Source organism: Notolepis coatsorum (genome assembly GCF_963971535.1).
Source record: "Notolepis coatsorum genome assembly, chromosome: 5".
NCBI classification, from domain to species: Eukaryota; Metazoa; Chordata; class Actinopteri; order Aulopiformes; family Paralepididae; genus Notolepis; species Notolepis coatsorum.
In genome coordinates, this window is record NC_140169.1 from 80,364,206 (window position 1) to 80,391,087 (window position 26,882).

General features: G+C 40.3%; 1 protein-coding gene across 1 annotated transcript in view; it reads right to left on the minus strand.

Annotated features, from left to right (window-relative positions):
* LOC311229059 (low density lipoprotein receptor adapter protein 1) overlaps positions 1–26,882 on the minus strand; it is a 262,157-nt gene that overhangs the window by 74,294 nt on the left and 160,981 nt on the right. The window contains exon 3 of the mRNA XM_084315069.1: positions 18,898–19,010. Within this exon, the coding sequence (XP_084171195.1) occupies positions 18,898–19,010 (113 nt within the window). The remainder of the gene's footprint in view (positions 1–18,897; positions 19,011–26,882) is intronic.

A 26,882-nucleotide genomic window follows, 5' to 3' on the forward strand; every position in this document is an offset into this window, starting at 1 on the left:
ATTCTTTTTTAACTGTAATGATTATATATTAACTTGATCTTGTGATTTAATTAGCAGATGATTTTGTTGGAAGACAATTGAACACTGTATTTGAATAAAAAAAGATAGAGTTTATTGCAATAAGGGGTAGGACCTGATAAGCATATTGCTTCTTCACAATCCTTTTCGGACAAAAGACAGTTTTGTTTATTAATTAATTATTATAAAAAAATTCTCACGGCAATTTTTTTATTTCTTTTTTTACATTGTTATTTCTTGATTATTTTTATTGTTCGAAATAAACTATTCATTCATTCTTTACATGTGCACCTTTCTGATGCAGTATATGATCTACTGCTGACATTGAGTCTCCCTCTCAACATCCCCACTCCTTGCCCACCACAACCCCTCTGCACATTTACAAAGTACACCACCTGTATAGGTCTATACCAAACTTAGGACCAAATAAGGTACAGTAAGTAAACAAAAACAAGCCAAAGCTAAGAAAGAGAGAAAGAAACTCAGTTGGAGACGTCATATTCCATTACGTCTCCAACGAGGCTCTCTGAGCCTTTGATCTCTTCACTACGCAGAACAACAGCACTGCCTAGTCAACAGACATATTTATTGGGGGCCAGGCAGTGAAGCTGCGTAAGCCACCTGGGCCCCGTTCCCCGTACCTGGATAACTGAGTTAGCCGGATAACTTTCGGTTAAGTCTGACTTAAGCCGGACTTTCCGGTTCCCCTTACCTGGATTGTCCAAATCACCATGACAACAGATCCAAAAGTTTGAGCCTGGTCGAAAGCAGGGTTTAAGTTCAAGTTAGCCGGATGAAGCACAGCCACGCCCCCGCAAAGAAAGTGACAGCGCGTTTCCTGAAATTATTCCCACAGTCTAGGATCTGCGTTATACCATTCTGAATTACGTTTTTGTGCTCCATTCTTCCAGAGGGGTCTTTTGAAATGTAAAATAGACCCAAAATGCTGATACTAAATTCACTTTGTCCTAAATAATGCACGTTATATACCGTGGCGCTCGCTCGGTGCGATGTACACATTATGTGGTTATTCTAAACACGGGTCTCTCGTTCATTAATGTATAAACAATGAATTTATCCCATCTGGCACAGTGGCCCAGCAGTAGTGCTCAATCCTGGCAACCCGGCGACTGGGGTTCGAAACCCCGTGTTTCCAATATAATTTTTTGGAATATAATATTAATGATTATACGCAAAGGTAGCATAGTTTTAAGTTAAAATATTATAAATCTACATGCATTGAGGATGTCATTTTTTATATAGCTCTCAACGTGCACCAAATTGAATTATTCCTACATTGCAATTTGCAAAAAGAAGGACACGACTAGGTTTCGAACCCCGGTCGTCTGCGTGAAAGTCAAAAGAAGAACCCGTTACACCACAGAGGAGATATGTAAAAGATCGACCATACATCAATCAATGGGCAAGAGAGCCGTATCGTTATTCTGTATAACAGTTTACCTAATTATTTTCGCTAGCAAGATCACATTTGATTATTCAATCCAGCAGGCAAGTTTAAAGAAATATAATCTGATTGATTGAGGTAATGAGGGACTTAAAATTAGCCTATAGATAACGCATTTAACTTGTCGGCGAGGCGATTGAGCCGTACTGCAATATGTTAATAAAGTTTTAAATCAATTAATCAATCAATGCCGCTAGAGAATCAGGATCTCTGCTATCGATACGTGCTGGCTTTTCAACTGAAGCGGCCGCGCGCATTTATCCTGGGTCTCAAGTCTGGTTTGAGTTAACGAGACTGAATCCACCTTCGAGGAACAGGAAAATCCCGGCTTCAAACATCGGGTTAACTGAAGCTGGATAATGACATCTTGATCGACTTAGTTGAACCAGGTACGGGGAATAGGGCCCAGGAGTGATTGTACCGTTTCTTCTTCTTATTGTTGTTCTTCTGCCATTGGAGTCTATGGCAGCCCATGGAACCATATGGGAGAAAGTTATGAAAATTGGCAGACTGATTCGGGACAGTCCACTGACCCATGTCACCAAGTCCCATGTCCCCAGCGCTAACACTCTAGCGCCACCAACGTGTCAAATTTGGAGGAGCATTTATGTACACAACTTTCGAAGCGAGAGTCAGATTTTCCTTCTTTTTTTTTATGTAGTCTGTTACAGATTGTCTAATAAAATGTGTAATTACTTTCAGTTAATTTTAGATTACTTTGCCTTAAAGAAAAAACAGAATATGAAGTTAAATAGAGATTGTATTCCAGGTCTCTTGGTCACCTATATTAAAAGACTGAACAAAGAAGATAATGGAGCATGCAATTCCCTCAAATACTTATTCTAATATTAATAAATAATATATTATATTAATAAAAGGCAAATTACCAGAGATTGTATTTCGTTCAATTAGAGAGCACTCCAGACATCCAGAGTCGGGGGTGCTGGTCATACTGTAGCAAGATAAAGTCCAAACGTATATATAATTAAACCTAGGAATAAAACTGAAAATAATGAAAAGTGAAGTACTGATGGACTGACTGACTCCAGTCATACATATCTTTATCCCATTTGTTTCACGTGATAAATGACTGAAGACACATTTCGTAAGAGCACTTTTTGTTTCTAATGAAAGGAAGGTGACCTCAGGAAGCTCCAGGTGGTCCAGAACAGGGCAGCACGGTTGGTACTGGGCTGCTCACTAAGGTCTAACGTGAGCCGTATGCATGCCCGCCTCTCTTGGCTTAACGTTGATAATAGGTTGTCTTTTAATATCACTTGCAGTGGCGGCTCTGCCACTAGGGGCGCAAGGGCGCCGACCCACCTGCTGACTGCTGTTAAATCAGAGAAGAAGAAGAAAATAAAACTTTAGTTTTTTGTTTTATAGCCCTATAAATAATATAAACATGTTTAAATTGTTTAATTGTTATTAATAATATTTACTAATTTTAAGTATGTTTGTGTTTCCAATGCACAATATAACGTTATTATATAAAATAAAAAAATACTCGTTTTCTTGAACAGGAAGTGACATCACTTTTATTTTTTTTGTATTTCTCGGCCCGGGCTAGACGCAATAGCGCTCTGAGTGCGCGTCACGGTTTGATTGCTGTATCCGTCGAAGCCAATCAGTGCGTAATGCGTTGTGCGTTGAAATATGACTATTATGTTGGAATACGGGCGCGATTTGAAGCGGTCTAGCCAGTAGCGTCAAGAATTTCTGTAGCCGCATTTCGCGGAGACACTCTCTGATTGGCCGACGCCAGTATTTTTTTCCGTAGCAGAATTTCACAGAGACGATCTCTGATTGGCCGAATCCAATTTCTAATGTTCCAATTCTAGCTTATTCCGGTCCGTTGGTGAGAGATAGTTGTGTTGTTGTGTTGTTGTGAAATGCAGGCAGCAGAGCGTGCCGTGACTGCAAGTTCTTTAGATGGTTAAGCTTAGGCACTCTTTCAAAGTTGGTTAAGGTTAGAGTTTGTCTTAGAGCATGGCGATAGAACGCCAGGTAGTTTGCAGTCTGTTCGACGCGGAAAAATGGACAAAGAAATGTACTTGTGTTGTGTGGTGCTAACTAACTGCTAACAAGCTAACACTTGGCTAACAAGCTATATGGCGGATGCAGTCTGGAGACAGTGGACAGTGGTCTGGAATACATCAACAGTGGATTATACACGTTTATCAAGCTCTCCTGCCCTGGACGTTTTAACTAAACAGTGAGTCTCTCTCTCTCTCTCTCTCTCTCTCTCTCTCTCTCTCTCTCTCTCTCTCTCTCTCTCTCTCTCTCTCTCTCTCTCTCTCTCTCTCTCTCTCTCTCTCTCTCTCTCTCTCGCTCTCTCTCTCTCGCTATACACAGCTGTCTCCGCGAAATGCGGCTACGGAAAAAAGTATTGACTGTGCTTGCTGAGACGATAATTAATAGGCTAGCGATTCAAAACGCGCTGCTGTGTTGTGAACTATAACATTAATTTAGCTGCTGCTGATGCATAATGAATGAATGGTGAGTTGTTTAAAATGACAACATACATGTGTTAATTATTTGATTTGATTGATCCGAGAGACAGAGAGAGATTGCTCCAGAGCATCTCAGAGCATTACATTTTCAACTCGACCTATTAACGTGAACTGCGACCTACAAGGCACCAGCGCCAGCGGCCGCCACTGATCACTTGTGCTGTTCAAGTTGGTCATTAGCAGTAAAACTCCTGTTTTTATACATAATCAGATTGTTTTTAGTAATACTGTGCATGAGCATTACACTAGACTACTAGAGGTTCCAGTAGTGGGCAGCTTGAATTACCAGGTGCAAAAACCAACGCTTTAAGGAGATCTTTTATTTTTAGATCATTGACTCTTTGGAATAACCTGCCTCAAAACCTCTGCTGCATTTACAGTAAATTAACTTTAAAAAATAATCTTAAATTGTATATAAAGTATTTTTGTTTTGTGTTTCTTTGCTCACATGTAATTTTAGCTGTCTTATTTGTTAGCTTCATTATGCATTGTGTGTTGAGTACTGACATTTAATAAATGTAGTTTTGCAACAATAATTGTTTTGTTTTTGTGTGGACCCCAGGAAGACTAGCTGGTTGCTATGGCACCAGCTAATGGGGATCCTTAATAAAAATCAATCAATCAAGTTTCAAGTTTCTTTAATAGTTGTCATACAGAAGTACAGAATACTTTTATACAAAATGCTTCTTACTGTTTCGCTCCAGAGACTGTGTTAGACAAGATAGTATGAAATAAAATAGTATAGCATGTAAAATAGAAGTAAAAATAGAGGTCACAGTGTTCAGTATAGACATATGTACAATGTTCGATGCAGAATAGAAGTAACTGAGTTACCATACAATATACAATATACTATGCAATGTACTAATATACAATACTATATAGTGCAGAGCAGAAATGGGATGAGGTACAATTTAGGTACAATTTACAGTAAGGTGTGCGAGTTGTAGTGCAAATCCTTTACCAATAAATATAAAGTGTAAAGTGTGTTTAGGTGTTCTAAAGTGTGTAAAATGGGTGCTGCAGTGAGTTGCCCGTTTAAAGTGAGTGTGTGCGTGTGGATGTGTGTGGTGTGTGCATTTGATGGTTGCTGCATAGTGTTTATTGTTCGTTGAGCAGCCTGATGGCCTGGGGATAGAAGCTCCTTCTGAGTCTTTCTGTGCTCGCCTTAAGACTCCGGTATCGCTTGCCTGACCGCAGAAGTTCAAAGAGGCAGTTGTTCGGGTGGCTGGAGTCCTTGATGATTCTCTTAGCCTTCCCCCTGCACCGCTTGTTGTAAATGTTCTGGAGGGTGGGAAGCCCCCCTCCAATTGTGCGTTCGGCTGAACGTGTCACTCTTTGTAGTCTGCTTGTGCAGTGCTATTCCCAAACCAGGAGGTGATGTTGCCAGTCAGGATGCTCTCGATTGTACATGAGTAGAAGTTCCTAAGGATCTTCTGACTGACTTGGAACTTCCTTAGGCGCCTGAGGAAGTAGAGGCGTTGTCGTGCCTTCTTCACAACACCGTCAATGTGTGTGGTCCATGTCAAGTCCTCGGATATGTGGGCTCCGAGGTACTTGAAACTGTTCACTCTCTCAACCGGTGCCCCGTCGATGCTGAGGGGGCTGTAGTCCTTGACCCCCGACCTCCTGAAGTCCACAATCATCTCTTTTGTTTTGCTGACGTTCAGGGAGAGGCAGTTCTCCTGACACCACTGTGACAGATTCTCTACCTCTTCCAGGTAGGCCCTCTCGTCGTTGGCAGAGATCAGGCCCACCACTACTGTGTCATCAGCGAATTTGATGATTGTGTTGTTGTTCCGCTGTGCCACGCAGTCATGTGTGTACATGGAGTAGAGGAGGGGGCTCAGAACACAGCCCTGGGGGGGCCCTATGTTGAGCGTGATGGATGAGGAGGTGCAGTTGCCTGCTCTTACCACCTGGGGTCTGCCCGTCAGGAAGTCCAAGACCCACTGGCAGAGGTCATAGTTCAAGCCCAGGTCCCTGAGCTTGGCTATGAGTTTGGAGGGGACTATGGTATTGAATGCTGAGCTGTAGTCAATGAACAGCATTCTCACATAGTTCCCCTGCCTCTTGTCCAGGTGTGATGCTGCTGTGTGCAGCACATGGGCTATGGCAGGGGTGGCCAACCCGCGGCTCGCGAGCCGCATGCGGCTCTTTGCCCGTCAATGTGCGGCTCTTCTATCCAAAAAAAAAAAAAAATTACCCTTTTTTTTTTTTTTAACTTTTTTTTTTTTTATGTCACTCATTCCATAAGGACGTAGAATAAACATTTACAATTTTTTTTTAAATGGTCCATTTGCATGTTCTTGGTATCTGAATCTAGGGACATATATGGATCAGTGTCAGAAATAGTGTGTCTGTTACTAGGCTTGAGTAAATTGTAATGAACCAAAGGAGAATATCAATTCTATTTAAAAAAAAAATTATCTTTGACTGTAAATAACACCATGCTAAAATTGACCAGACCTGAAAAATCTAAGCAAATGAATAAAGGGAAGATGATTAAACAGAAGGTTTTGTAGATACAGTACTGAATTCTGCCATCTTTTTTATAATGTAAATTTCTCCACCATTTTTCATCATATTGCAACACCGTTTTTTGCAAGACGTTCACAGAAAGGTAGAGAAACTAACTGCCTTCTGTTTTATGGCAATAACGTTCAGGTTTGTGGGAGATAATCCCAAAAAATAAGAGAAATTAAAAAGTAAATCCAGAAGTCAGATGATTGACAGGGGCTGGTGTGAGCTGGGTAGGGTAGTTTTTCGAAATTTGAAAGCCCTGAGTCTCTTCCTTCAAAAGACTACACTCACTTTTGGCTGTGCCACTTCCTCCTGTCAATATGCGCCGGTTTCCGACTCAATGCCCTGAGATTTCTATAATCTTATATTTCACTAATAACAGTTAAAATAATTGGTAAACAAACATAATGCTGAAAATATACACTTTTACTGTATATCTCGGGCTTAAGAGGTTAACCCTGTGAGGCCCAAATTAAAAAGAAATTAGCAACTTCAGAGGCCAGAGGGTGGGACATATAAACACATTTACTATCAAATAGCATTGTGAGGCTGAACAACAGGACCAATTGACTATACATGTGCTTAAAGGGGAACTATCTTATAAATGGCTTTTTTCAGTGTTTACCATTGTTTCTTAGCTATGTGGACTTATATTAATAGGATATATGTCTCTAATTCTCATATTGGCGAATTCTTCCAATTCTCCTCTCACAATATTCACCCTCACTGAACTGAGTCATCTGAAAATGTGCATATCTGTGATGTCAGAGATTTCTCAGCTGCATAATAATGTGGCAGCTGATGTGGCAGTTGGCACCAGGCCACACAGTGGTTGGAGCCCAGCCTCAAAACGGCTTAAGATCTTGAGGTAGAAAAATGCAGTTTTTAGTACTTGATTAGAAATACAAAACAATGAATTTTTTTTGAAAAAAACCTAGGTGTTCCATAGACTCACAGGAATTGTGTAAAAGTGCCCAAATAGTGAAAGAAATAGTAAAATAGTTCCCCTTTAACATTTTTTAAATAAACATTATTTTTTTAAATGGCTAAAAGTGATTTTGTAATTTTGCAACCGTGGGTCTCACAGGGTACTTTTAACCCTGTGAGGCCCAAATAAAAAAGACATTAGCAACTTCAGAGGCCAGAGGGTGAGACCTATAAACACATGAAGGGTGCCGTGACTGAAAAAAAAGGTTGAGAAACGCTGGTATATGGTGTGGCTCTTTGTGGTACCACAGTCATTTTTTTGTGGCTCTTAGTCTCTGACTGGTTGGCCACCCCTGGGCTATGGCATCCTCCGTGGATCTGTTAGGGCGGTATGCAAATTGCAGGGGGTCCAGGTTGATGGGAAGGGAGGAACAGATGTAGCCCTTCACTAGCTTCTCAAAGCACTTCATGGCTATGGAGGTGAGGGCTACAGGGCGGTAGTCGTTGAGGCAAGCGGGCGTAGATTTTTTTGGGTACAGGGATGATGGTGGACTTCTTCAGACAGGTGGGGATGACAGCCTGTTCTAAGGACAGGTTAAAGATGTCAGTAAATACCGGGGCCAGTTGGTCGGCACAGACTTTTAGGACGCGGCCGGGGATGCTGTCCGGTCCTGCTGCCTTCCTGATATTCACTTTTTTAAAGTGATTGATTGATCAATCAATCAATCAATCAATCACTTGTCAATTATCAACTGATTTATATGTATAATCTTTCAGTGTGTGCGGTTCTTGCCAAGATCTATATTATGTATTCAGATATCATATAAAAAGCTCATGTCTAATCTCGTAGAAAATCTATATGAAAATCCAATACCAAAAACTAGACAAAATCAAGACAAAGGTTAATATACAGAAGAGTTCAAGCAATACCTGGAAACACAGGAAAGAAGAGGCTATTTTCTTTATTTAAGCCTAAAGTCTCCGCTGTGTTCAATCCATGTATCCAAAAGCCTCTCGTCTAAGCAGTTTATACAATATCGTATTTTACAATACAGTTTAAACAATACCAGTTTAAACAAGACCATTTCCCCTTTCAACCAAGTTGTTGTTCAACCTATTTCTCAAAAGTTTCTGTAAACTGATTACTGTGTGTTTTACAGTAACTGTAATGGATTACTGTTACTTACATTAAGACTTTTCGTAACTGGATTACAGTAATCCTATAACCCGTCATACATTTCTACCCAACCCTGCTCATAATTCATCCTTCACACACATGTGCATCCATGCACAGCATCTCTCTCTTTCCCTCTCTCTCTCTTTCTCTTCTCTCTGTCACAGCATATCTCTGTATCTCTCAAACGCACCTGGCCTGAAAATCAGGTTCAGTCTTCCTACATGTACCTTTATTCTTCAGTCTACATGTACCTTTATTCTTCAGTCTACATGTAGCTTTATTCTTCAGTCTACATGTAGCTTTATTCTTCAGTCTACATGTACCTTTATTCTTCAGTCTACATGTACCTTTATCCTTCAGTCTACATGTACCTTTATCCTTCAGTCTACATGTACCTTTATCCTTCAGTCTACATGCACCTTTATACTTCAGTCTACATGTACCTTTATACTTCAGTCTACATGTACCTTTATACTTCAGTCTACATGTACCTTTATACTTCAGTCTACATGTACCTTTATACTTCAGTCTACATGTACCTTTATCATGCAGTCTACATGTACCTTTATCCTTCAGTCTACATGTACCTTTATCCTTCAGTCTACATGTACCTTTATACTTCAGTCTACATGTACCTTTATCCTTCAGTCTACATGTACCTTTATCATGCAGTCTACATGTACCTTTATCCTTCAGTCTACATGTACCTTTATCATGCAGTCTACATGTACCTTTATCCTTCAGTCTACATATACCTTTATCCTTCAGTCTACATGTACCTTTATCCTTCAGTCTACATGTACCTTTATAATTCAGTCTACATGTACCTTTATTCTTCAGTCTACATGCACCTTTATACTTCAGTCTACATGTACCTTTATACTTCAGTCTACATGCACCTTTATCCTTCAGTCTACATGTACCTTTATACTTCAGTCTACATGTACCTTTATACTTCAGTCTACATGTACCTTTATCCTTCAGTCTACATGCACCTTTATCCTTCAGTCTACATGCACCTTTATCCTTCAGTCTACATGCACCTTTATTCTTCAGTCTACATGCACCGTTATCCTTCAGTCTACATGTACCTTTATACTTCAGTCTACATGCACCTTTATCCTTCAGTCTACATGTACCTTTATCCTTCAGTCTACATGTACCTTTATATTTCAGTCTACATGTACCTTTATCCTTCAGTCTACACTTACCTTTATTCTTCAGTCTACATGTACCTTTATACTTCAGTCTACATGTACCTTTATTCTTCAGTCTACATGCACCTTTATCCTTCAGTCTACATGTACCTTTATACTTCAGTCTACATGCACCTTTATCCTTCAGTCTACATGTACCTTTATCCTTCAGTCTACATGTACCTTTATTATTCAATCTACATGTACATTTATCCTTCAGTCTACATGTACCTTTATTATTCAATCTACATGTACATTTATCCTTCAGTCTACATGTACCTTTATTATTCAGTCTACATGTACCTTTATAATTCAGTCTACATGTACCTTTATTCTTCAGTCTACATGTACCTTTATTCTTCAGTCTACATGTACCTTTATACTTCAGTCTACATGTACCTTTATTCTTCAGTCTACATGTACCTTTATACTTCAGTCTACATGCACCTTTATACTTCAGTCTACATGCACCTTTATCCTTCAGTCTACATGTACCTTTATCCTTCAGTCTACATGTACATTTATTATTCAATCTACATGTACATTTATCCTTCAGTCTACATGTACCTTTATTATTCAGTCTACATGTACCTTTATAATTCAGTCTACATGTACCTTTATTCTTCAGTCTACATGTACCTTTATTCTTCAGTCTACATGTACCTTTATACTTCAGTCTACATGCACCTTTATCCTTCAGTCTACATGTACCTTTATCCTTCAGTCTACATGTACATTTATTATTCAATCTACATGTACATTTATCCTTCAGTCTACATGTACCTTTATTATTCAGTCTACATGTACCTTTATAATTCAGTCTACATGTACCTTTATTCTTCAGTCTACATGCACCAAGGGCCGCCTCAGGGGGTGTGCGAGCAGTGCGGTCGCACAGGGCCTCGCGGGAAGGGGGGCCTCGCAAAAAAAAAAAAAAAAAATATTAATTTTTTTTATTATTATTTTTTATTTTTTTTATTTTTTTTTGCGAGGCCCCCCTTCCCGCGAGGCCCTTTTTCATCACAGACCTAAAATCTAGTTTTGCTTATATGCTTATATATTTCACATTAGACACGTTTGTAGAATGTGTCTGACTTGTTCCTGGGTCTGCAGTCCTGCAGCTGCAGACATACTCACTATTGGAGCTCAGCCTCTGGGGTTCTGCAGCAGCATTGGTTTCAACGAAGGGAGTGGTTTTACTTACATCATGTGTAGACAGTGTAGTACGCCGGCAGCGTGAGTCGGCTGCGTTTGACATTTTCGCGCGTGCAGCTTTTGACTATGCTTAGTTATGCCCAATAGCCAAGACGAAGAAAGAGGTCGGTCATTATCAGTCGGTCGGTCACCAACCAAGGAACGTTGACGAAAGGCCTCTCGCTAGCGGGACAAATGGCCGGAGCCTTTCATGGTATAGCCATGTCGGCTAGTAGCTAGCTTAGCTAAATGCTAACTAGCGTTAGCTAACCTAGCGAGGCGAGGCGAGTGGATGTCTTTTCAAAAGAAGGAGAAGAGAACTTGTGAGCAGATAAATCTGTTAGGCAGCAATACGCCGAAATTACACCGTGGGGCCAAGAAAGTCTCCTTCCACGTTGATACTGCGTTATGGTGAGTCAACTTATGATTATATACCCGCCGTGGATCTTAGTCACCTGACCCTAACTCTCTTTCTCTCTGTGGAGCCAAACTGGTCGACTAGCTAATACTACTAGTAGCTAACTGTGTGAGCTAACTGTTAGCCAGTTAGCTGTTTAGCGTCAGCTGGGAACGTTCGTTTGATGCTATCAGTTAGCCTTGAGAATAGCAGGCCCTTTGACAGAAGATGTAGTCGGGCCTGCACCATGACAAGGCTCTGGCCATAGCTTCTTTTTGTCCCGCCAGCGAGAGGCCTTTCGTCAACGTGGAGACCTTGCGGCCTTTCGCCCTGCGTTCATCGTGCAGGTAACTTGGATTAATGAAAATGTCATGATGACATTACCCCACTCTTCCTTCCTTCCCCTCCCGAATGTTTTGTTAATAACGATGTTTTTTTCCAGGCAAAACATATGCTACTTCACAACATTTGGAGATACGACATGTGCTGTGTGTGAATGGTCGTTTGTGTAGCTTGGGTAGCGTTGGGCCGTTGGCCAAAGCTGTGTGTCACGTGGCCTGGTGTCACAGTACCTGGCTAGCCTATTTAGCTGATGTCGGCCATTGGCTCCTTGCTGCTTTGGTTTCTCTGTTGACCCTCTTCTTGTTGGATTTAAGTGTTGATCTTTGTCCTTTTGAATCTCTCATACATGCTATAGTCTCTCTCTAACACACACACACACATGACAAACACACATGTTCTCTCTCTCTCTCTCTCTCTCTTTCTAACACACACAGTCTGCCTATGGCGGCCTTTCTCGATGGCTAGGCTGTGCTCAAGGATCTTCAGTCACAGTGCTCAGGTATTCTGCCACTGTGTACTCTCTGTTTAGGGCCATCTGTTTAGGGCCAAATAGCATTTCAATTTCTTTCCAATGTGTCTCTCTCTCTCTCTCTCTCTCTCTGTACACTGTATATTGACTGTAGAACGGGAGCTCTCTCTCGCTCTCTCTTTTGCTATATGTTGACTGTATCATGCCCCGCCTCGGGCAGCGCTATTATTTAAGAATATGTTGACTGTATAAAAAAAAAATATATATATATATATATATATATATATATAATTTTTTTTTTTTTTACCTTGGGGGGGGGGGGGGGGGGGGGGGGGGCTCGCGTTAAATCTCGCACAGGGCCTCGCATTTCTCCCAGGCGGCCCTGCATGCACCTTTATACTTCAGTCTACATGTACCTTTATCCTTCAGTCTACATGTACCTTTATCCTTCAGTCTACATGTCCTTACTTCAGTCTACATGTACCTTTAGCCTTCAGTCTACATGTACCTTTATACTTCAGTCTACATGTACCTTTATCCTTTAGTTAACGTATGTCATTCCTGCACACAGGCCTAAACAAACACAACCATTCTATAGTACTGTGCTTATTGTACCCATTATATTTCCCCAGTGTGCGCATACCATTATCACACACACACACACACACACACACACACCACACACACACACACACACACACACACACACACACACACACACACACACACACACACACACACACACACACACACACACACACACACAGCCATGTTTTCATGTGTTGTGAGGACATTCCATATACTTCATTCATCCCCTAGCGGCCTAGCCCCTTACCCTGACCTTACCCATAACCCCGGGCCCTAACCATAAAATAGCTCCTTCTGGGCCAATGTCCCCACAACAACAAAATATGAAAACAAGGACACACACACACAGACATGCACAAGCACACACACACACACACACACACACACACACTACATCTGATTTCATCGATTTGCCTCCAATCTGTGCCCTTGCCTCTGCCCCCTTTTATTTTCTTTCTCACCCTCCCCTCCATCCGTTCCTGGCCAATAAATAGATCAAGCCCTTCAACAACAACAACAGAGGGGAGGGGGAGGGGTGATAAGGAGGTTACATCGACCCAGGCTCTCTCACACGGTGGCACACAGCCTCACACATGACTTCTGGAGCCACCGGAGAGAGAGAGAGAGAGCAGCTCATTAGCTGCCTGGCAGTCATGTGATCGGAGGTCTGCTCGTGGTGATATGAACCGAAGAATAGAAGAAAAGAGAAGAGATGTCTCCCTAGACAGGAGAGGAGGAGAGGAGAGGAGGGAGGGAGGGAGGGAGGGGGAGGAGGGAGGGTGGTGTGATTCCCCTGCCCACGGTCTGCTCCAGCTGATAAGGTGGATCACACACACACACTAGATACACACACACACACACACACACACACACTATGCCTCCTTAGCCCTACCTCTCTCTCTCTCTCTCTCTCTCTCTCTCTCTCTCTCTCTCTCTCTCTCTCTCTCTCTCTCTCTCTCTCTCTCTCTCTCTCTCTCTCTCTCTCTCTCTCTCTCTCTCTCTCTCTCTCTCTCTCTCTCTCTCTCTCTCTATTTAGAGTGTAATCCTCAATGACACCAGACCCAGTCTATATAACAGCAGGATCCTAGCTCAGAGAGAGATGGAGCCCAACAAACAGTTGAAGTATTATACACACAAACTTTGGGAGGAAGACCGCACTCTGACGGACGCCCCATCGTCTCCTCACACCCAGGCGTGCCCCCTATTCCCACGGCTCCGCCTACCCAGTCCAACCCAACCCAACCAATCCATTCAATACACGATTCGGCTCCACCAACGCGGTTCTGGAGCGGGCCCGCCATTCGCCCAATTTCCCGCTGTATTCCCATGAACCCTTTCACTACCACACTACAGGAGATTAACCCTTTCACTAGCACACTACAGGCGGTTAAGGGTTAAAATCCCCTCTCTTTCCCTTCCTCATTGTCTGTTCTGTGTGAGGAAAGTCGCTTAGACTGCATATTTTAGGGGTGGGGTGCATCCCTCTTGATGTATAAAAATAGAGATGGAAAAATCATGGACGAACTGAGTGAGCCGATGTAATGTGAGAGCGGCTAAGAGAAGTGGCTTGGTCTAATGATCACACCGGATCTCTCACTGAACCACACCAGAAACACAGTTGGCCAAATAATATCAATATTGCCATCAATATTGAATCAAATCAAATAGAATCAGGACACTGTGAATCTATATACGAGAGAAGAGGAGGAGCCTTGCTAAGCTCCAGGCCATCAGGGACAACCCCTCCCACCCACTATACACAGACTTGGCTGACAGAAGGAGCACGTTCGGTGCTAGACTAACACTCCCAAGATGTAGCACTGAACGGCACAGGAAGTCCTTCATTCCGACAGCCATCAGACTTTATAACGCATCACTGTGCCTCACTGCATCACTGAGCACAGAGTGACAGTACCATCTTCCTGGACTTTTACTTTTAAAACAACATTGTTCAATGTTACACTTACTGTAGATTTCTGTATATTTTATATTAGAATGTATATACATAACATAGGAAATGTATATCCCGGACCGACTTGTTTTGTCTACCTAAATGTTTACCGTTTACTGTAGTGCCAAATTTCCCTCGGGATGAATAAAGTATTTATATTGTATCTATTCTATTCTATGAACGAAATCGAATCGGTAATCAGTGCCGATCCCCTGCCCTAGTATAATAGCAGAACACCGCAGGGATCTACAGAATGAGAAGACCCGTTACACCTGTTCATCTCAAAGGTTTATCTCAATTTCTACCCATTTGGATAGATATGATTTGGTGGCGACGGTGGCTCAGGAGGTAGAGCAGGTCGTCTGGTAATCTGAAGGTTCGATTCCAGCTCCTCCCAGCATAGCGTGTAAAAGTGTCCTTGTGCAAGACACTTAACACCTAGCTGCTCCCAATGAGCAGGTTGGTCACCTTGCATGGCTGCTCTCTGCTGTCGGGGTGTGAGTGAATGGGTGAATGTGAGTGAACAGGTGAATGTGAGTGAACGGGTGAATGTGAGTGAATGGGTGAATGTGAGGCACACGTTGTAAAGCGGTTATATAAACGCAGTCCATTTACCATTTATCATGCGGTCATTTCCTGTGTCCATAATTAGCTGACTATCTATGAGGTCATCAGTATGCATTAGTGCTCTTTTAATAAGATCATTAAGTCACATATTTGGTCTGTGTGGTAACCAGCGATATGATCATCTCTGTGAGGTCACTCAGTTGAAGGTTATATGATATGAAATCCTGATGAGGTCACAAATGGCTGCTCCATGCATAAGGATTCTCACTCACATACCATAATCATTCATAATGAGCTTATCGTTTAGGGCTAATTAAGACTCTCTCCTCAAGCAAGAACCCTGCAAATCGGCGATGTCACCGGGATGAAAGATCTGGGGCTGCAAATGAGGTTTGTATTCCAGAAGGCCGAACGCAGAATAAAAAAACATGTGGAATAACAGGTGTTGAAGTGCCACAAACAACTAGTGACACTTTTTATTATGACATCATGTTCTCCCTGTCACTTGTAAGATATAAAGGATTAAGCATATGTTTATTATATATATCTGTTTTAAATCTAAGCATATGTTAAGAGATGACTTAAGCGTCAGTAATTATGAAGAATGTCTTTGTATTCTTCCTCCTACTTGTGTAAAACTGTAAGAACTATAACTATAGACTCTAAAAACAGTAACTTGTGTAAGACTACAATATATTGTGTAGTCCTGAGAGAATGTAAAGAGAAGAGGCCTCTTCTCTTACTGTTAGTGATGCCAGGAATGTGGTCACAGAGCGCTGACCTTGACAGAAGCAGAGGGAGAAACAGAGGGAGAACCTCTGTAGGATGTTTTAACACATGTATGATGTGTAAAAACATATCCACCAATGTTAAGTATATGAGTACTGTATTGTACATGTATATATATATATATATATATATCTGTATATATATATATAAGCGTATTAGGCTATTCATGCTAGAAGGACTATGTACTGTATATTACAGCAGGGCAATTGTTTCATTCAATAATGCTGGACGCCTTTAGGAATGTGTCTATGACCTTGTGGGCCCCTGCTAGATACAGATGAAGACATAGGGTTTTTCCCAACACAAAAAAAACTATTACTTTCTCAAGTTACAGTAACGGCTGGAAAAGGGAGGAGTGGTCATTTGTATGTGTTATGTGTTGATTGGCTGGTAGAATGACATCACTATGACATCACTGTATTTAGACCAATAGTAAAGAGGTTTTGATATGATGCAGAACCTGTATATAAAGGCCAGCTCGCTTGATCCCAGTCAGATTTTGATTTTTTAGACTTCAGACACCATTCTTATAGCGTCAGATACTGTTGAGCGATGTATGGAACAGAATCTGTCTATTTTTTAGAGTGGAGTCCCTATGACAAAGCTGTTTTTTTAGATGCTCTAAATCTTTTAAATGATAGCGACAGAGAGATGTTTTGTTTTATACTTATTTTTACTGAATTGGACATTTCCAATGCAGTCTCTTTGTAACTTACTTTTTCTAATTAAAGCAACTTTGTTTAAATACTTATTGAATTCGTGGACTGCTTTCCTTCGTGCCGTTCTATCGCAATGTGTCACGACGCTGGCCTTGCCCTGCTCTCATCTGAGGTAAAACGGTATAGCTATATTCTGGAAGCCATGCAGATTGAATCAATTGCTGGTTACTGCTTTTTAGCTAAAGTTATATAAAGGATATAATATATATATGTATATATGGCACTGTTTGTTGTTTGCGGGCGCCGGTATCTCTGTGTTCGACGGGCTCCATTGGATTTGTGGGAAACTGAGAGTCTAGCCACTGCAGGGCATGACGATCGGGCCACGGAATTGATGGACCTGTCGAATTGATAGGAGGTACTGGGGCTTGCAAATGATTATTAAGTGTTATTGCGCTAATATTACACTATTGGCAGTAGTAATACTTATAAAAAGAGTAGTAATATCATCAGGCTTTCAAATGATTAGCATTACAGGCCTTTCCTAAAAAATTATGATAATGGTGGTGACGGTGATGGTGATAATATAATTACTAAAAAGAGTAGTAATATCATCAGGCTTTCAAATGATTAGCATTACAGGCCTTTCCTAAAAAATTATGATAATGGTGGTGACGGTGATGGTGATAATATAATTACTAAAAAGAGTAGTAATATCATCGGGCTTTCAAATGATTAGCATTACAGGCCTTTCCTAAAAAATTATGATAATGACGGTGATGGTGATAATATAATTACTAAAAAGAGTAGTAATATCATCAGGCTTTCAAATGATTAGCATTACAGGCCTTTCCTAAAAAAATATGATAATGGTGGTGATGGTGATGGTGAAAATATAATTACTATTATTATAGGCAAAAGAGTTCTCCCAGACATACATTCGGTTTATTACAAACAAAGAAGAGGTTAACAACTCTTCTATGCTTATATTTCATATCAACTGGATATAACTAACTAGTGACTATGAAGTAAGCGTGATTAGGAATAGTAATTGACCCGAGAACTTAGCGAGTTTAGCACCTCGCTGGGGGATATCGGGCGGCCACAGGGTTCTATCTCGAGTAGGTGATCTGAGATAGATAAGAGACAACCCGTCGGCATTCAACAACAGGAATAACATTATGTGAATTCTTAAAATGAGTGGCATTCTACTTTAATTAAATATATATATATTCTAAAACTGGGAAAAATAAAGTTGATCCTCATTGAAAGGATCTTTAGCCAAGTTTGAGAAACCCTTTATCACCCTGACAGACCCTAACTATAAGAGCCCTGAGCGACAGCAAACCTTTTTTAAATTACATATTTTTTATTTCATTATTTACTTATTTATTTATACTTTGTTTGTTCATACTACATAATTATTAATCTATCATTATTTTGTGCTTAGGGAGATCTTGGGTGGGGAGGGCAAAACATTTTTAATTTTTTTTTACATTGGAACATGGAAAGAAATGTCAAGAAACAGGTTTATACATATGAATTGCATTGTTTGCTCTTACTGTATGTTTCATTTACGACTATGAATTAAACCATAAGTGGATTTAAACACTTCTGCTGTGCTGCTGGATCACTTTGATGTTGAAATGTTGTATAACCCTGGATGAAGAGCACGGCTGTGGACAGGGCCACTGATTCTTAAATATAGATATTTATTAGGGCTGTCAAAGTTGGCCCATTAATAACACAATAACACAAATGCATATTAACACCACAATTATTTTAGATGGATACTGCACATTACAAAAAAGTCATATTATTTACTTTATTATTATAAAAAAATTACAAACATTCAGTCATACCAGTTAGTACTGTATATTTGCATTAAGCAACCATATCTGTCCACTCCCATGTTGATAAGAATATTAAACATTTGAAAAATATCTTTTTAAGGTACATTTTTGAACAGATACAAAATATATGTGATTATTATGCACAGTTAACTATGGACAATCATACGATAAAATCAATTGACATCGATGATGATTGCCCTAACATATAAATATATATTTGAAAGATAATAGCCTGAAGAAAGCTACATGGTATAATATGAATCTCTTACCTGTATATGGAGACGTTCTCTATGAGGTCAGTGGTCTCTGTGTCTGATAGGATGATGCCTTTAGGGGAGACGTTCAGGGTCACCTTACGGAACTTCTTGGCACTGGCTCTGGCCTGCACACACACACACACATATGCACGTGCGCACACACACAAAAAAACACACATGCACACAAACACAGTGAAATTTGGGGCGAGACTGCCAACAGGTAAAAATCTTAAATTGACATTTGAAAGCTATGCTGTACTTTCACAATCTGGAAAATTAAAATGGAGACATGTGGCACAAATCGCGGTGCAGGGTGTGTGTGTGTGTGTGTGTGTGTGTGTGTGTGTGTGTGTGTGCGTGTGCGTGCGTGTGTGTGTCTGTGTGTGTGTGTGTGTGTGCGTGTGTGTCAGTAGCGGCTCGTGAATTCTTCTCCACTAGGGGCGCTATACCAAACATTTTGCAAACATGTACAAGGCACGCATTGGCGAATATTATCATCATTGCCATCGATCAATATATGATCACAGTCAGTCAAATGCAACCACGTTTCCAATAGCCCAACACAAACACGCACAGCTCTCTCTCTCTCTCTCTCTCTCTCTCTCTCTCTCTCTCTCTCAGATGATGTCAGATCCATTCAATAATAAACACATTTGTATATCTCGTCATTTTAAACAAGTTACCATTCATTGTCTGAGTGGTTATGCCCCACACGCGACGAAATTAGAGAGAGAGAGAGAGAGAGAGAGAGAGAGAGAGAGAGCGAGAGAGAGAGCGAGAGAGCGAGAGCGAGAGAGAGAGAGAGAGAGAGAGAGAGAGAGAGAGACCACGGCGGGTGCAGCATAACAGAAGAGAGAGAGAGAGAGAGAGAGAGAGAGAGAGAGAGAGAGAGAGAGAGAGAGAGAGAGAGAGAGAGAGAGAGAGAGAGAGCGTTAGTTAAGCATTAGCTGAGTGGCTAACAGCAGCTAAAGTTAGCTGAGTTGGCTAAGAGAGAGAGAGAGAGAGAATTAACTCACTTTGTTTAATTGAAACGTGGTCCAGCCGGAGGGCTTAATAAAGTGTATGTCCACTGACTGTCCCCCAGACTGTTGTCGATGTATATCCATTCCACTCACTGCCCACTGTCCAGACTCCAGACTGAATCACAAGTTCACAACACACAGCTTCGAACATGTTGCAAACTGTGGCTAAGGAAAAAACTGGCATCGCCGCGTCCGCCAATCAGAGAGCGTCTCCGCGAAATGCGGCTATGGAAATTCTAGACGGAAATTCTAAACGCTTGACTAGACCGCTTCAAATCGCGCCCGGATTCCAACATAATAGTCATATTTCAACGCGTTACGCACTGATTGGCTGTGACGGATACAGCGATCGAACAGTGACGCGCACTCAGAGCGCTATCGCGTCTAGCCCGGGCCGAGAAATACAAAAAAAAATAAAAATAAAAAAAAAGTGAGTCACTTCCTGTTCCTGAAAACGAGTATTTTTTATTTTATATAGTAACGTTATATTGTGCATTGGAAACACAAACATACTTAAAATGAGTAAATATTATTCATTTTAAACATGTTTATATTATTTATAGGGCTATAAAACAAAAAACTAAAAAATTATTGTTCTTGTTCTCATATAACCAGGGCAGGGCCTGAGGGGGGGCATTCATACTTGGTCAAGTTCGACCGACAGAAGCAGGCTGAAAGGGTTCAGATGGGGGGGTAGACACTCTGGGAAAGGCACGGCTGCCGTCCGGGATTCGAACGCGCTCAGCCCCAGATCCGCGCGAGCGCGGTTGTCCACGGCGCTGAAATAACACTCGCGGTACGTGGTGAGCTACTGGAGCTCCCCGCCTGTTGTTATTGTTAAAGGGGAACTATTTTACTATTTCTTTCACTATTTGGGCACTTTTACACAATTCCTGTGAGTCTATGGAACACCTCTGTAATATATATATTTTTTTTATTCATTGTTTTGTATTTCTAATCAAGTCCTCAAAAACAGCATTTTTCTACCTCAAGATTTCGAGCTGTTTTGAGCCTGGGCTGCAGGGCGGCTCCTAAACCACTGCGGAGCGTCGTCTTCGCCTGAACATTAACATGCAGCGGTGACTATATGACATCACATAGGCACATTTTCAAATGACTCAGTTCAGTGAGGGTGAATATTGTGAGAGGAGAATTGGAAGAATGCGCCAATATGAGAATTTTGAGACATAGATCATATTAATATAAGTTCACATAGCTAGGAAACAATGCTAAACACTCAAAAAGGCCATTTATAAGATAGTTCCCCTTTAAGTCGCTATCTTGTGATAGTAACATGGTCGTGGTGTGAATTACCTCTAAATTAAAGTATTTTTGGATGACACAACACAGTAATAAGAAGGATGGCAAGTGTATGATGGCATGCATGTACAATAATGCTGTGTATACCCTAATTATATTTATTCTTAATGTACTGTATATATATCGGTAGTAAACAATGCAAAGTTTCACTTATCAAACTTCCGTCACATCAGAAACTCTCTGTCAACAAAAGCAGCAGCACTGTATTTTAATGCCATTATTATGTCACACTTAACATACTGTCTGACTAGCTGGACACAAGCCTCCTGTACAACATTACAATCTGTACAGGTAGTTTACCATCAGGCTGTGAAAGTTCTGGACAGGAAAACAAACAGCCACCACCATTGTTATAGCATAGCAAACCAGAACCTACTGAGCTGGGACAATCTTGTCAAATTCAAAGATGCCTGCCTTACCTATAAAATCCTACATGGCTTGGCTCCTCCCCCCCTCTGTACTTTCATAAAACAGAAAGCATCTGCTGATAGATATACCAGGTCTGTAGTCAGAGGGGACTGTGTAGTCCCAAACATGAGGTCTGCTTTTAGTCAGACAGCCTTTTCCGTGAGAGCAGCCCACACCTGGAACAGGGAGTATCAAAGTTACATCTCATTTAAAACTAACTTAAAATCATGGTTGAGAGATGGTCAAGTGTGCGACCATTTTAACTGAGGGGTTGTATTTTAATGTATGTATTTTAGTGTATTGTAACCTATACTGATTCCTACTGTGTTTTAATTATTGTACTATGTTTTTTAACTGAGGGGTTGTATTTTAATGTATTTATTTGTATGTATTTTAGTGTATTGTAACCTATATTGATTCCTACTGTGTTTTAATTATTGTACTATGTTTTAATTATTGTTGTGCTCATGTCACCTGCCCCAGAGACTACAGTTGAAAATTAGCCAACTTGGCTAAACTGGCATATTTACAGTCAAATGTTCCTTAATATGCACTGTCTCTGTATTTTAAACCAATAAATACAAATACAAATATCCACATGTGTTTGTACATATAACTGCATATAAACCTTTTACATATCTGTAGATACTACTATATCTATATCTGTACATATCCCTTACCTACTCTTACTAGTTACGCTGCTGGCCAGTATGACTACCATAGTGTCTTTATACCTGCTTTATCAATGTACATAATAATACTACAACTCTGTACATACATATGATCTGATTAGCATTATTACTCAGTAGTACTGATTTATATATTTTAAACAATATAATGAATTAAGGTTTTGTTTTATTTGTCACATAAGGTACATGTACATTACAGTGAAACACTTGGTTCTGTATGAGCCTCCTGAGATTGTGCTTCATAGAAGTTTTTCTAGAAGTTAGACATCTCTTTGATCCAATGACCTTGTAGTAGACAGAAATCTATTTGTTTGTTTCTTCATATCACAGTTTACAATTTATTTTCTTTTTGCAGGCATGACTTCACCCCAACATCCCCTGAGTGGAACATGGAAAGAGTGTTGACCTTGATGTTTATCGTTGTCTTTCAACCATATTGTTTGTTACTGTTTAATAAATTGTTTGTTACTGTTGATGTTTAATAAATGTTTATCGTCGTCTTTCAACACCCTGCCTCAGACTCCTATCCATGGTAACTCCCAGCTATTACTAAAGTTGATTTCAAGACGTGACTCGGGGGCGTTCCAAGGGTGCGTTCCAGCAGAGGTGTTCATTGACTCCAGTGTTGAGTGTTTTTCTGCTGTGAAAATACATAATAAAGTTATTCCTTTCTTCCGTTCAGAATCAGCCAGCCTGTTGTATATTGAACAGCCCAGTATATGTATTAGGGATGCACAGTATGGACGTTTTTTCAGCCGATAACGGATCACTACCTGCTGCTCATGGCGAATACTGATAACTTCATAACCTGTAGTTTATACACAACTGAGGGTCTACAGATCTAAAGGACAACAACCAATCAGAGCACTTGTCTGCCATAAAAACATAATACATCTGTAAAATAACAAGGGAACAAAGGTGAATTGTGCCACATTTATTTTAAACGTGTTTTATGTTTACTCTGGTGTTTAAATTTCTGTGAATATAGTTTGTATTATGTACTGTTTACATTTTGTACAATCGTCGTTTCTGTAAATGAGGGAAACCTCAGAGGCTTACGATTTTAAATAAAGGTTGAAATGAAAGAATTTGGTTACAGAAAAAGACCTAACCTCTCTTTCTCAGTCATCAGATAGAACATGCTCACAACATTGAACAGCAGCAATGTAGATCTCACAGACTGGGATGCAGCTCGTAGGTCAACAGCTTCTCTTAAAGCAGCCATTAGTCCATCAGTCAGTGGGCTCTCTGTGTTTGGGACAATGACACTAGAGTGGCCATCAGGAGCAAATCCACTGTTCTCCCACTCAATCTGAGGAATATCCACACCCTAAAAACAACAGAAATAGAAAGCCTTATTTGTGGTATTAATTATCTTGATAGACAGCAGCAGTAAGGTGGGCACTTATGGCTTTTGAAATCTGTATGTTCCTACTCATTTATCTTTCTGTTTTCACATACTGTAACTCATTTTCTAGGACTATAAGCCCTAAACCACTGCCCATGTTGTTTAGCAAATGTTCATGGTTCTTATTCTGACCTACACTTTTGTAATTCACTCAGCATATGAATTGTTCCCACATGTAAGAGAAATTACATTTTCTCATCAGGAAACCTTTCTTATGCATTTGACACATCCCAACTTTTGCCATACAGTATAACTATGCTATAGTTCAAATATTTTCACCTATTTACCTTGCTGTCAGATAGCCCTTAGTTAGCTCAAAGCTAATCCGGCCTGTTTAACCACTAGCTTCTGTTAGCTAATGAAGGCTAATGCTGGCTGAGCAAGGAAACTAACAGTAAACGTTTTTACATGAAATACAGCCCAAAAACCCTGCTGACAAACGTTTGCTTATTAAATACATTCTATACTATAATAATACAAACGTTTCATTGCCTCTCTGTGACGACAAAGTTGTTTAAATAAGGGGAGAAAAGTAGCTAAAACCAATGTATTTGGATGGGACAGGAAGTACCATTGGCAACCGGAAGTCAGCCGGAAGTGCCTACTTTCAGGTTGTGCAAGTGGAGAATTGCAATGAATGATACTGTAAATGTTATTAGCTGCTCTTTGAAGAGAAAAGTTGTAACGTTAGATATTTATTTGTGTGGTATAGAAGTATGGGCACCTGTTCAGACGGGTGTAATTGGGTTTACTAAATTCTCAAATTGTGTAAAAAAATTTAAATAAAATGAATTTGTTGAGGTCCTAGTCTGGGGGAGGGGAGGGGGGGGTCTGGCCTAGAGGTTTTCTTTTTGTTTATATTATTTTTTATTTCTCCACGTGGTGAATACACAGGTCACAACATGTTTACATGAACGTTTTGGAGTTGTATTTGGAGTGTATTCTGCAATCTGTTAATACACTTTTCAATCAATCAATCAAACTATACACTGTAAGGCTCCGGATCTGCCTCACTTCCAGTGATGAAGCTAAGCTATGCTAACGGAGCGACTGTTCCCTAAGCTAAATGCACGCACAGAGACAAAAAAGGTATGTATCTTCTTGTCTAACTCCAGGGAAGATGTTAAATAAGCTAATTTCCAAAAATGTTGGAGTTTTCCTTTAAACTTGCAATAAACTTGCAATAAAAACATGTTTTAATTTTGCATAAATACATGTTTACCTGGTATTCTTACCAAGCACCGCAAGAATACATGATATTGGGTATAGAAATGAAGAAATTATGAGAACAGTGACATTCAGTGTTATTGAATAGATGTAAAGTCCTATAATGCCAATTAAAACACATTTTCATTATTCATTTAGATATAGGTAAATAAGAATTGCCATGTGTTGTAAATAATGTGTTTACTTAAAAAAAATTTAGTTAACTAAGGGAAACTTCATATAATTTAATAGATTTTCTTAAAAAAATTAAGGCAACAAAGGGACACGTCATATAATTGAATAGATTTTAATCACCTAAGTTTGATTAAAATTGATTGAATAAGTGAACTAAATTTAAACCAAAAACGTAAGTGCATGTTATTAATAATAACAGTTAAAATGTGTTGGATTTAGTAATAACATGCCAAATTATGAGTTAATATAGCCAAAAAAAATTTGCAAGTACAACTCAATTTCACAAGGGAAATTGATTTAAATTTACTTAAAATGTTGGGCTATATTAACTCATGATTTGGCATGTTATTACTAAATCCAACACATTTTAACTGTTATTATTAATAACATGCACTTAAGTTTTTGGTTTAAATTTAGTTCACTTATTCAATCAATTTTAATCAAACTTATGTGATTAAAATCTATTCAATTATATGACGTGTCCCTTTGTTGCCTTAATTTTTTTAAGTAATCACTAGTCACATTATTTACAGTGTACTCTTCTCACACTGTGTTCCGTCAATGAGAGAGCGTCCCCGCCCCCCCGCGGATGCCCCCCCCTCCACGACAGCCGGCGCGTCAGTGACGTCGTTAGCCGGTGAGCCACTGTCTGCACCAAACCGTGCGTAGAAGGAGTTGAGTTGATCCGCGAGAGAGGCGTCGTCGCTCCCCATTGAGGGGGCGCTGACTTTGTAGTCAGTTATCATCCGCAGTCCCCGCCATAAGCCTCTTGTGTCATTCTGTGCCATTTGTGCCTCCATCTTGTCAGCATACGTCCTCTTAGCAAGTTTAACAGTCTTGCGCAGAGTATAGACTGTTGCCTTATACTCCTCCATATTTCCTGTCTCGCTGTCTCCGGCTGTCTCGGAGTGATGACCGGAGTGTTGGACATCCCGTAATGAAGACCGGGAGGATGCAACCCTCTTTGCGCCGCCCCTTTGCCTCAAATATATCCGCTATCAGCTCTATCTTTAATCTTTCAAAATGTTCAGTTGCTAGCGCATGCACTTATCTGTGTTTCACTACACACATGAGTGCATGCTTACCAACTGTTCGCCTGTTTTATTGCAACACTACTATCACCAACATCTAAGAAGGGAGATCCCCCCTTCTAAGGTTTCTCTCCTCCACATTGCCTGTGGTGCATTTTTTCCTATTGCTAGGTTTTAGTGAGTTTTTCCTTACCTTCGCGTGGGGTATGTCTGGGAGTGTTGCATTTATTTAAAAAAAAAATTGACCTTATGGTGTTCTTGTTTTGTTCTTGACTTAGTGATGTTTCTTCTTGACTTGTTTAAAGAAGACGTGTCCGGCCCATGGGGACATTAACGTGCGTTGTCGGGCCTTACAAATGAATTTGATTTGATTTGATTTGATCTTATCTTATCTAAACAAATGAATGGAAGTGAATGGAGCAGCCAGCCTAGCCGTTGGCCAAAAACAACTCTCCCAGGGTTTTGAGCTACAGTAGGCTAATGGTATGTATCCTCTTCCATTCATACTGTACATCTGTTCATGGTACTGCAATTGAGGATTCAGTGTCCCCGATGGCATCACTGGTGGCCTCATTCCAACTAATTTACTCTCAATAAATGTCTAACTAAATAAATGTGTGCAAAACTGTTTGGGGATGTGTGTGAGATTATGTGCAAGATAAATCAGCATTGCTTTTGGTGACCGATAGCATTCCTGACCATACTAGCCTTCTTAAAT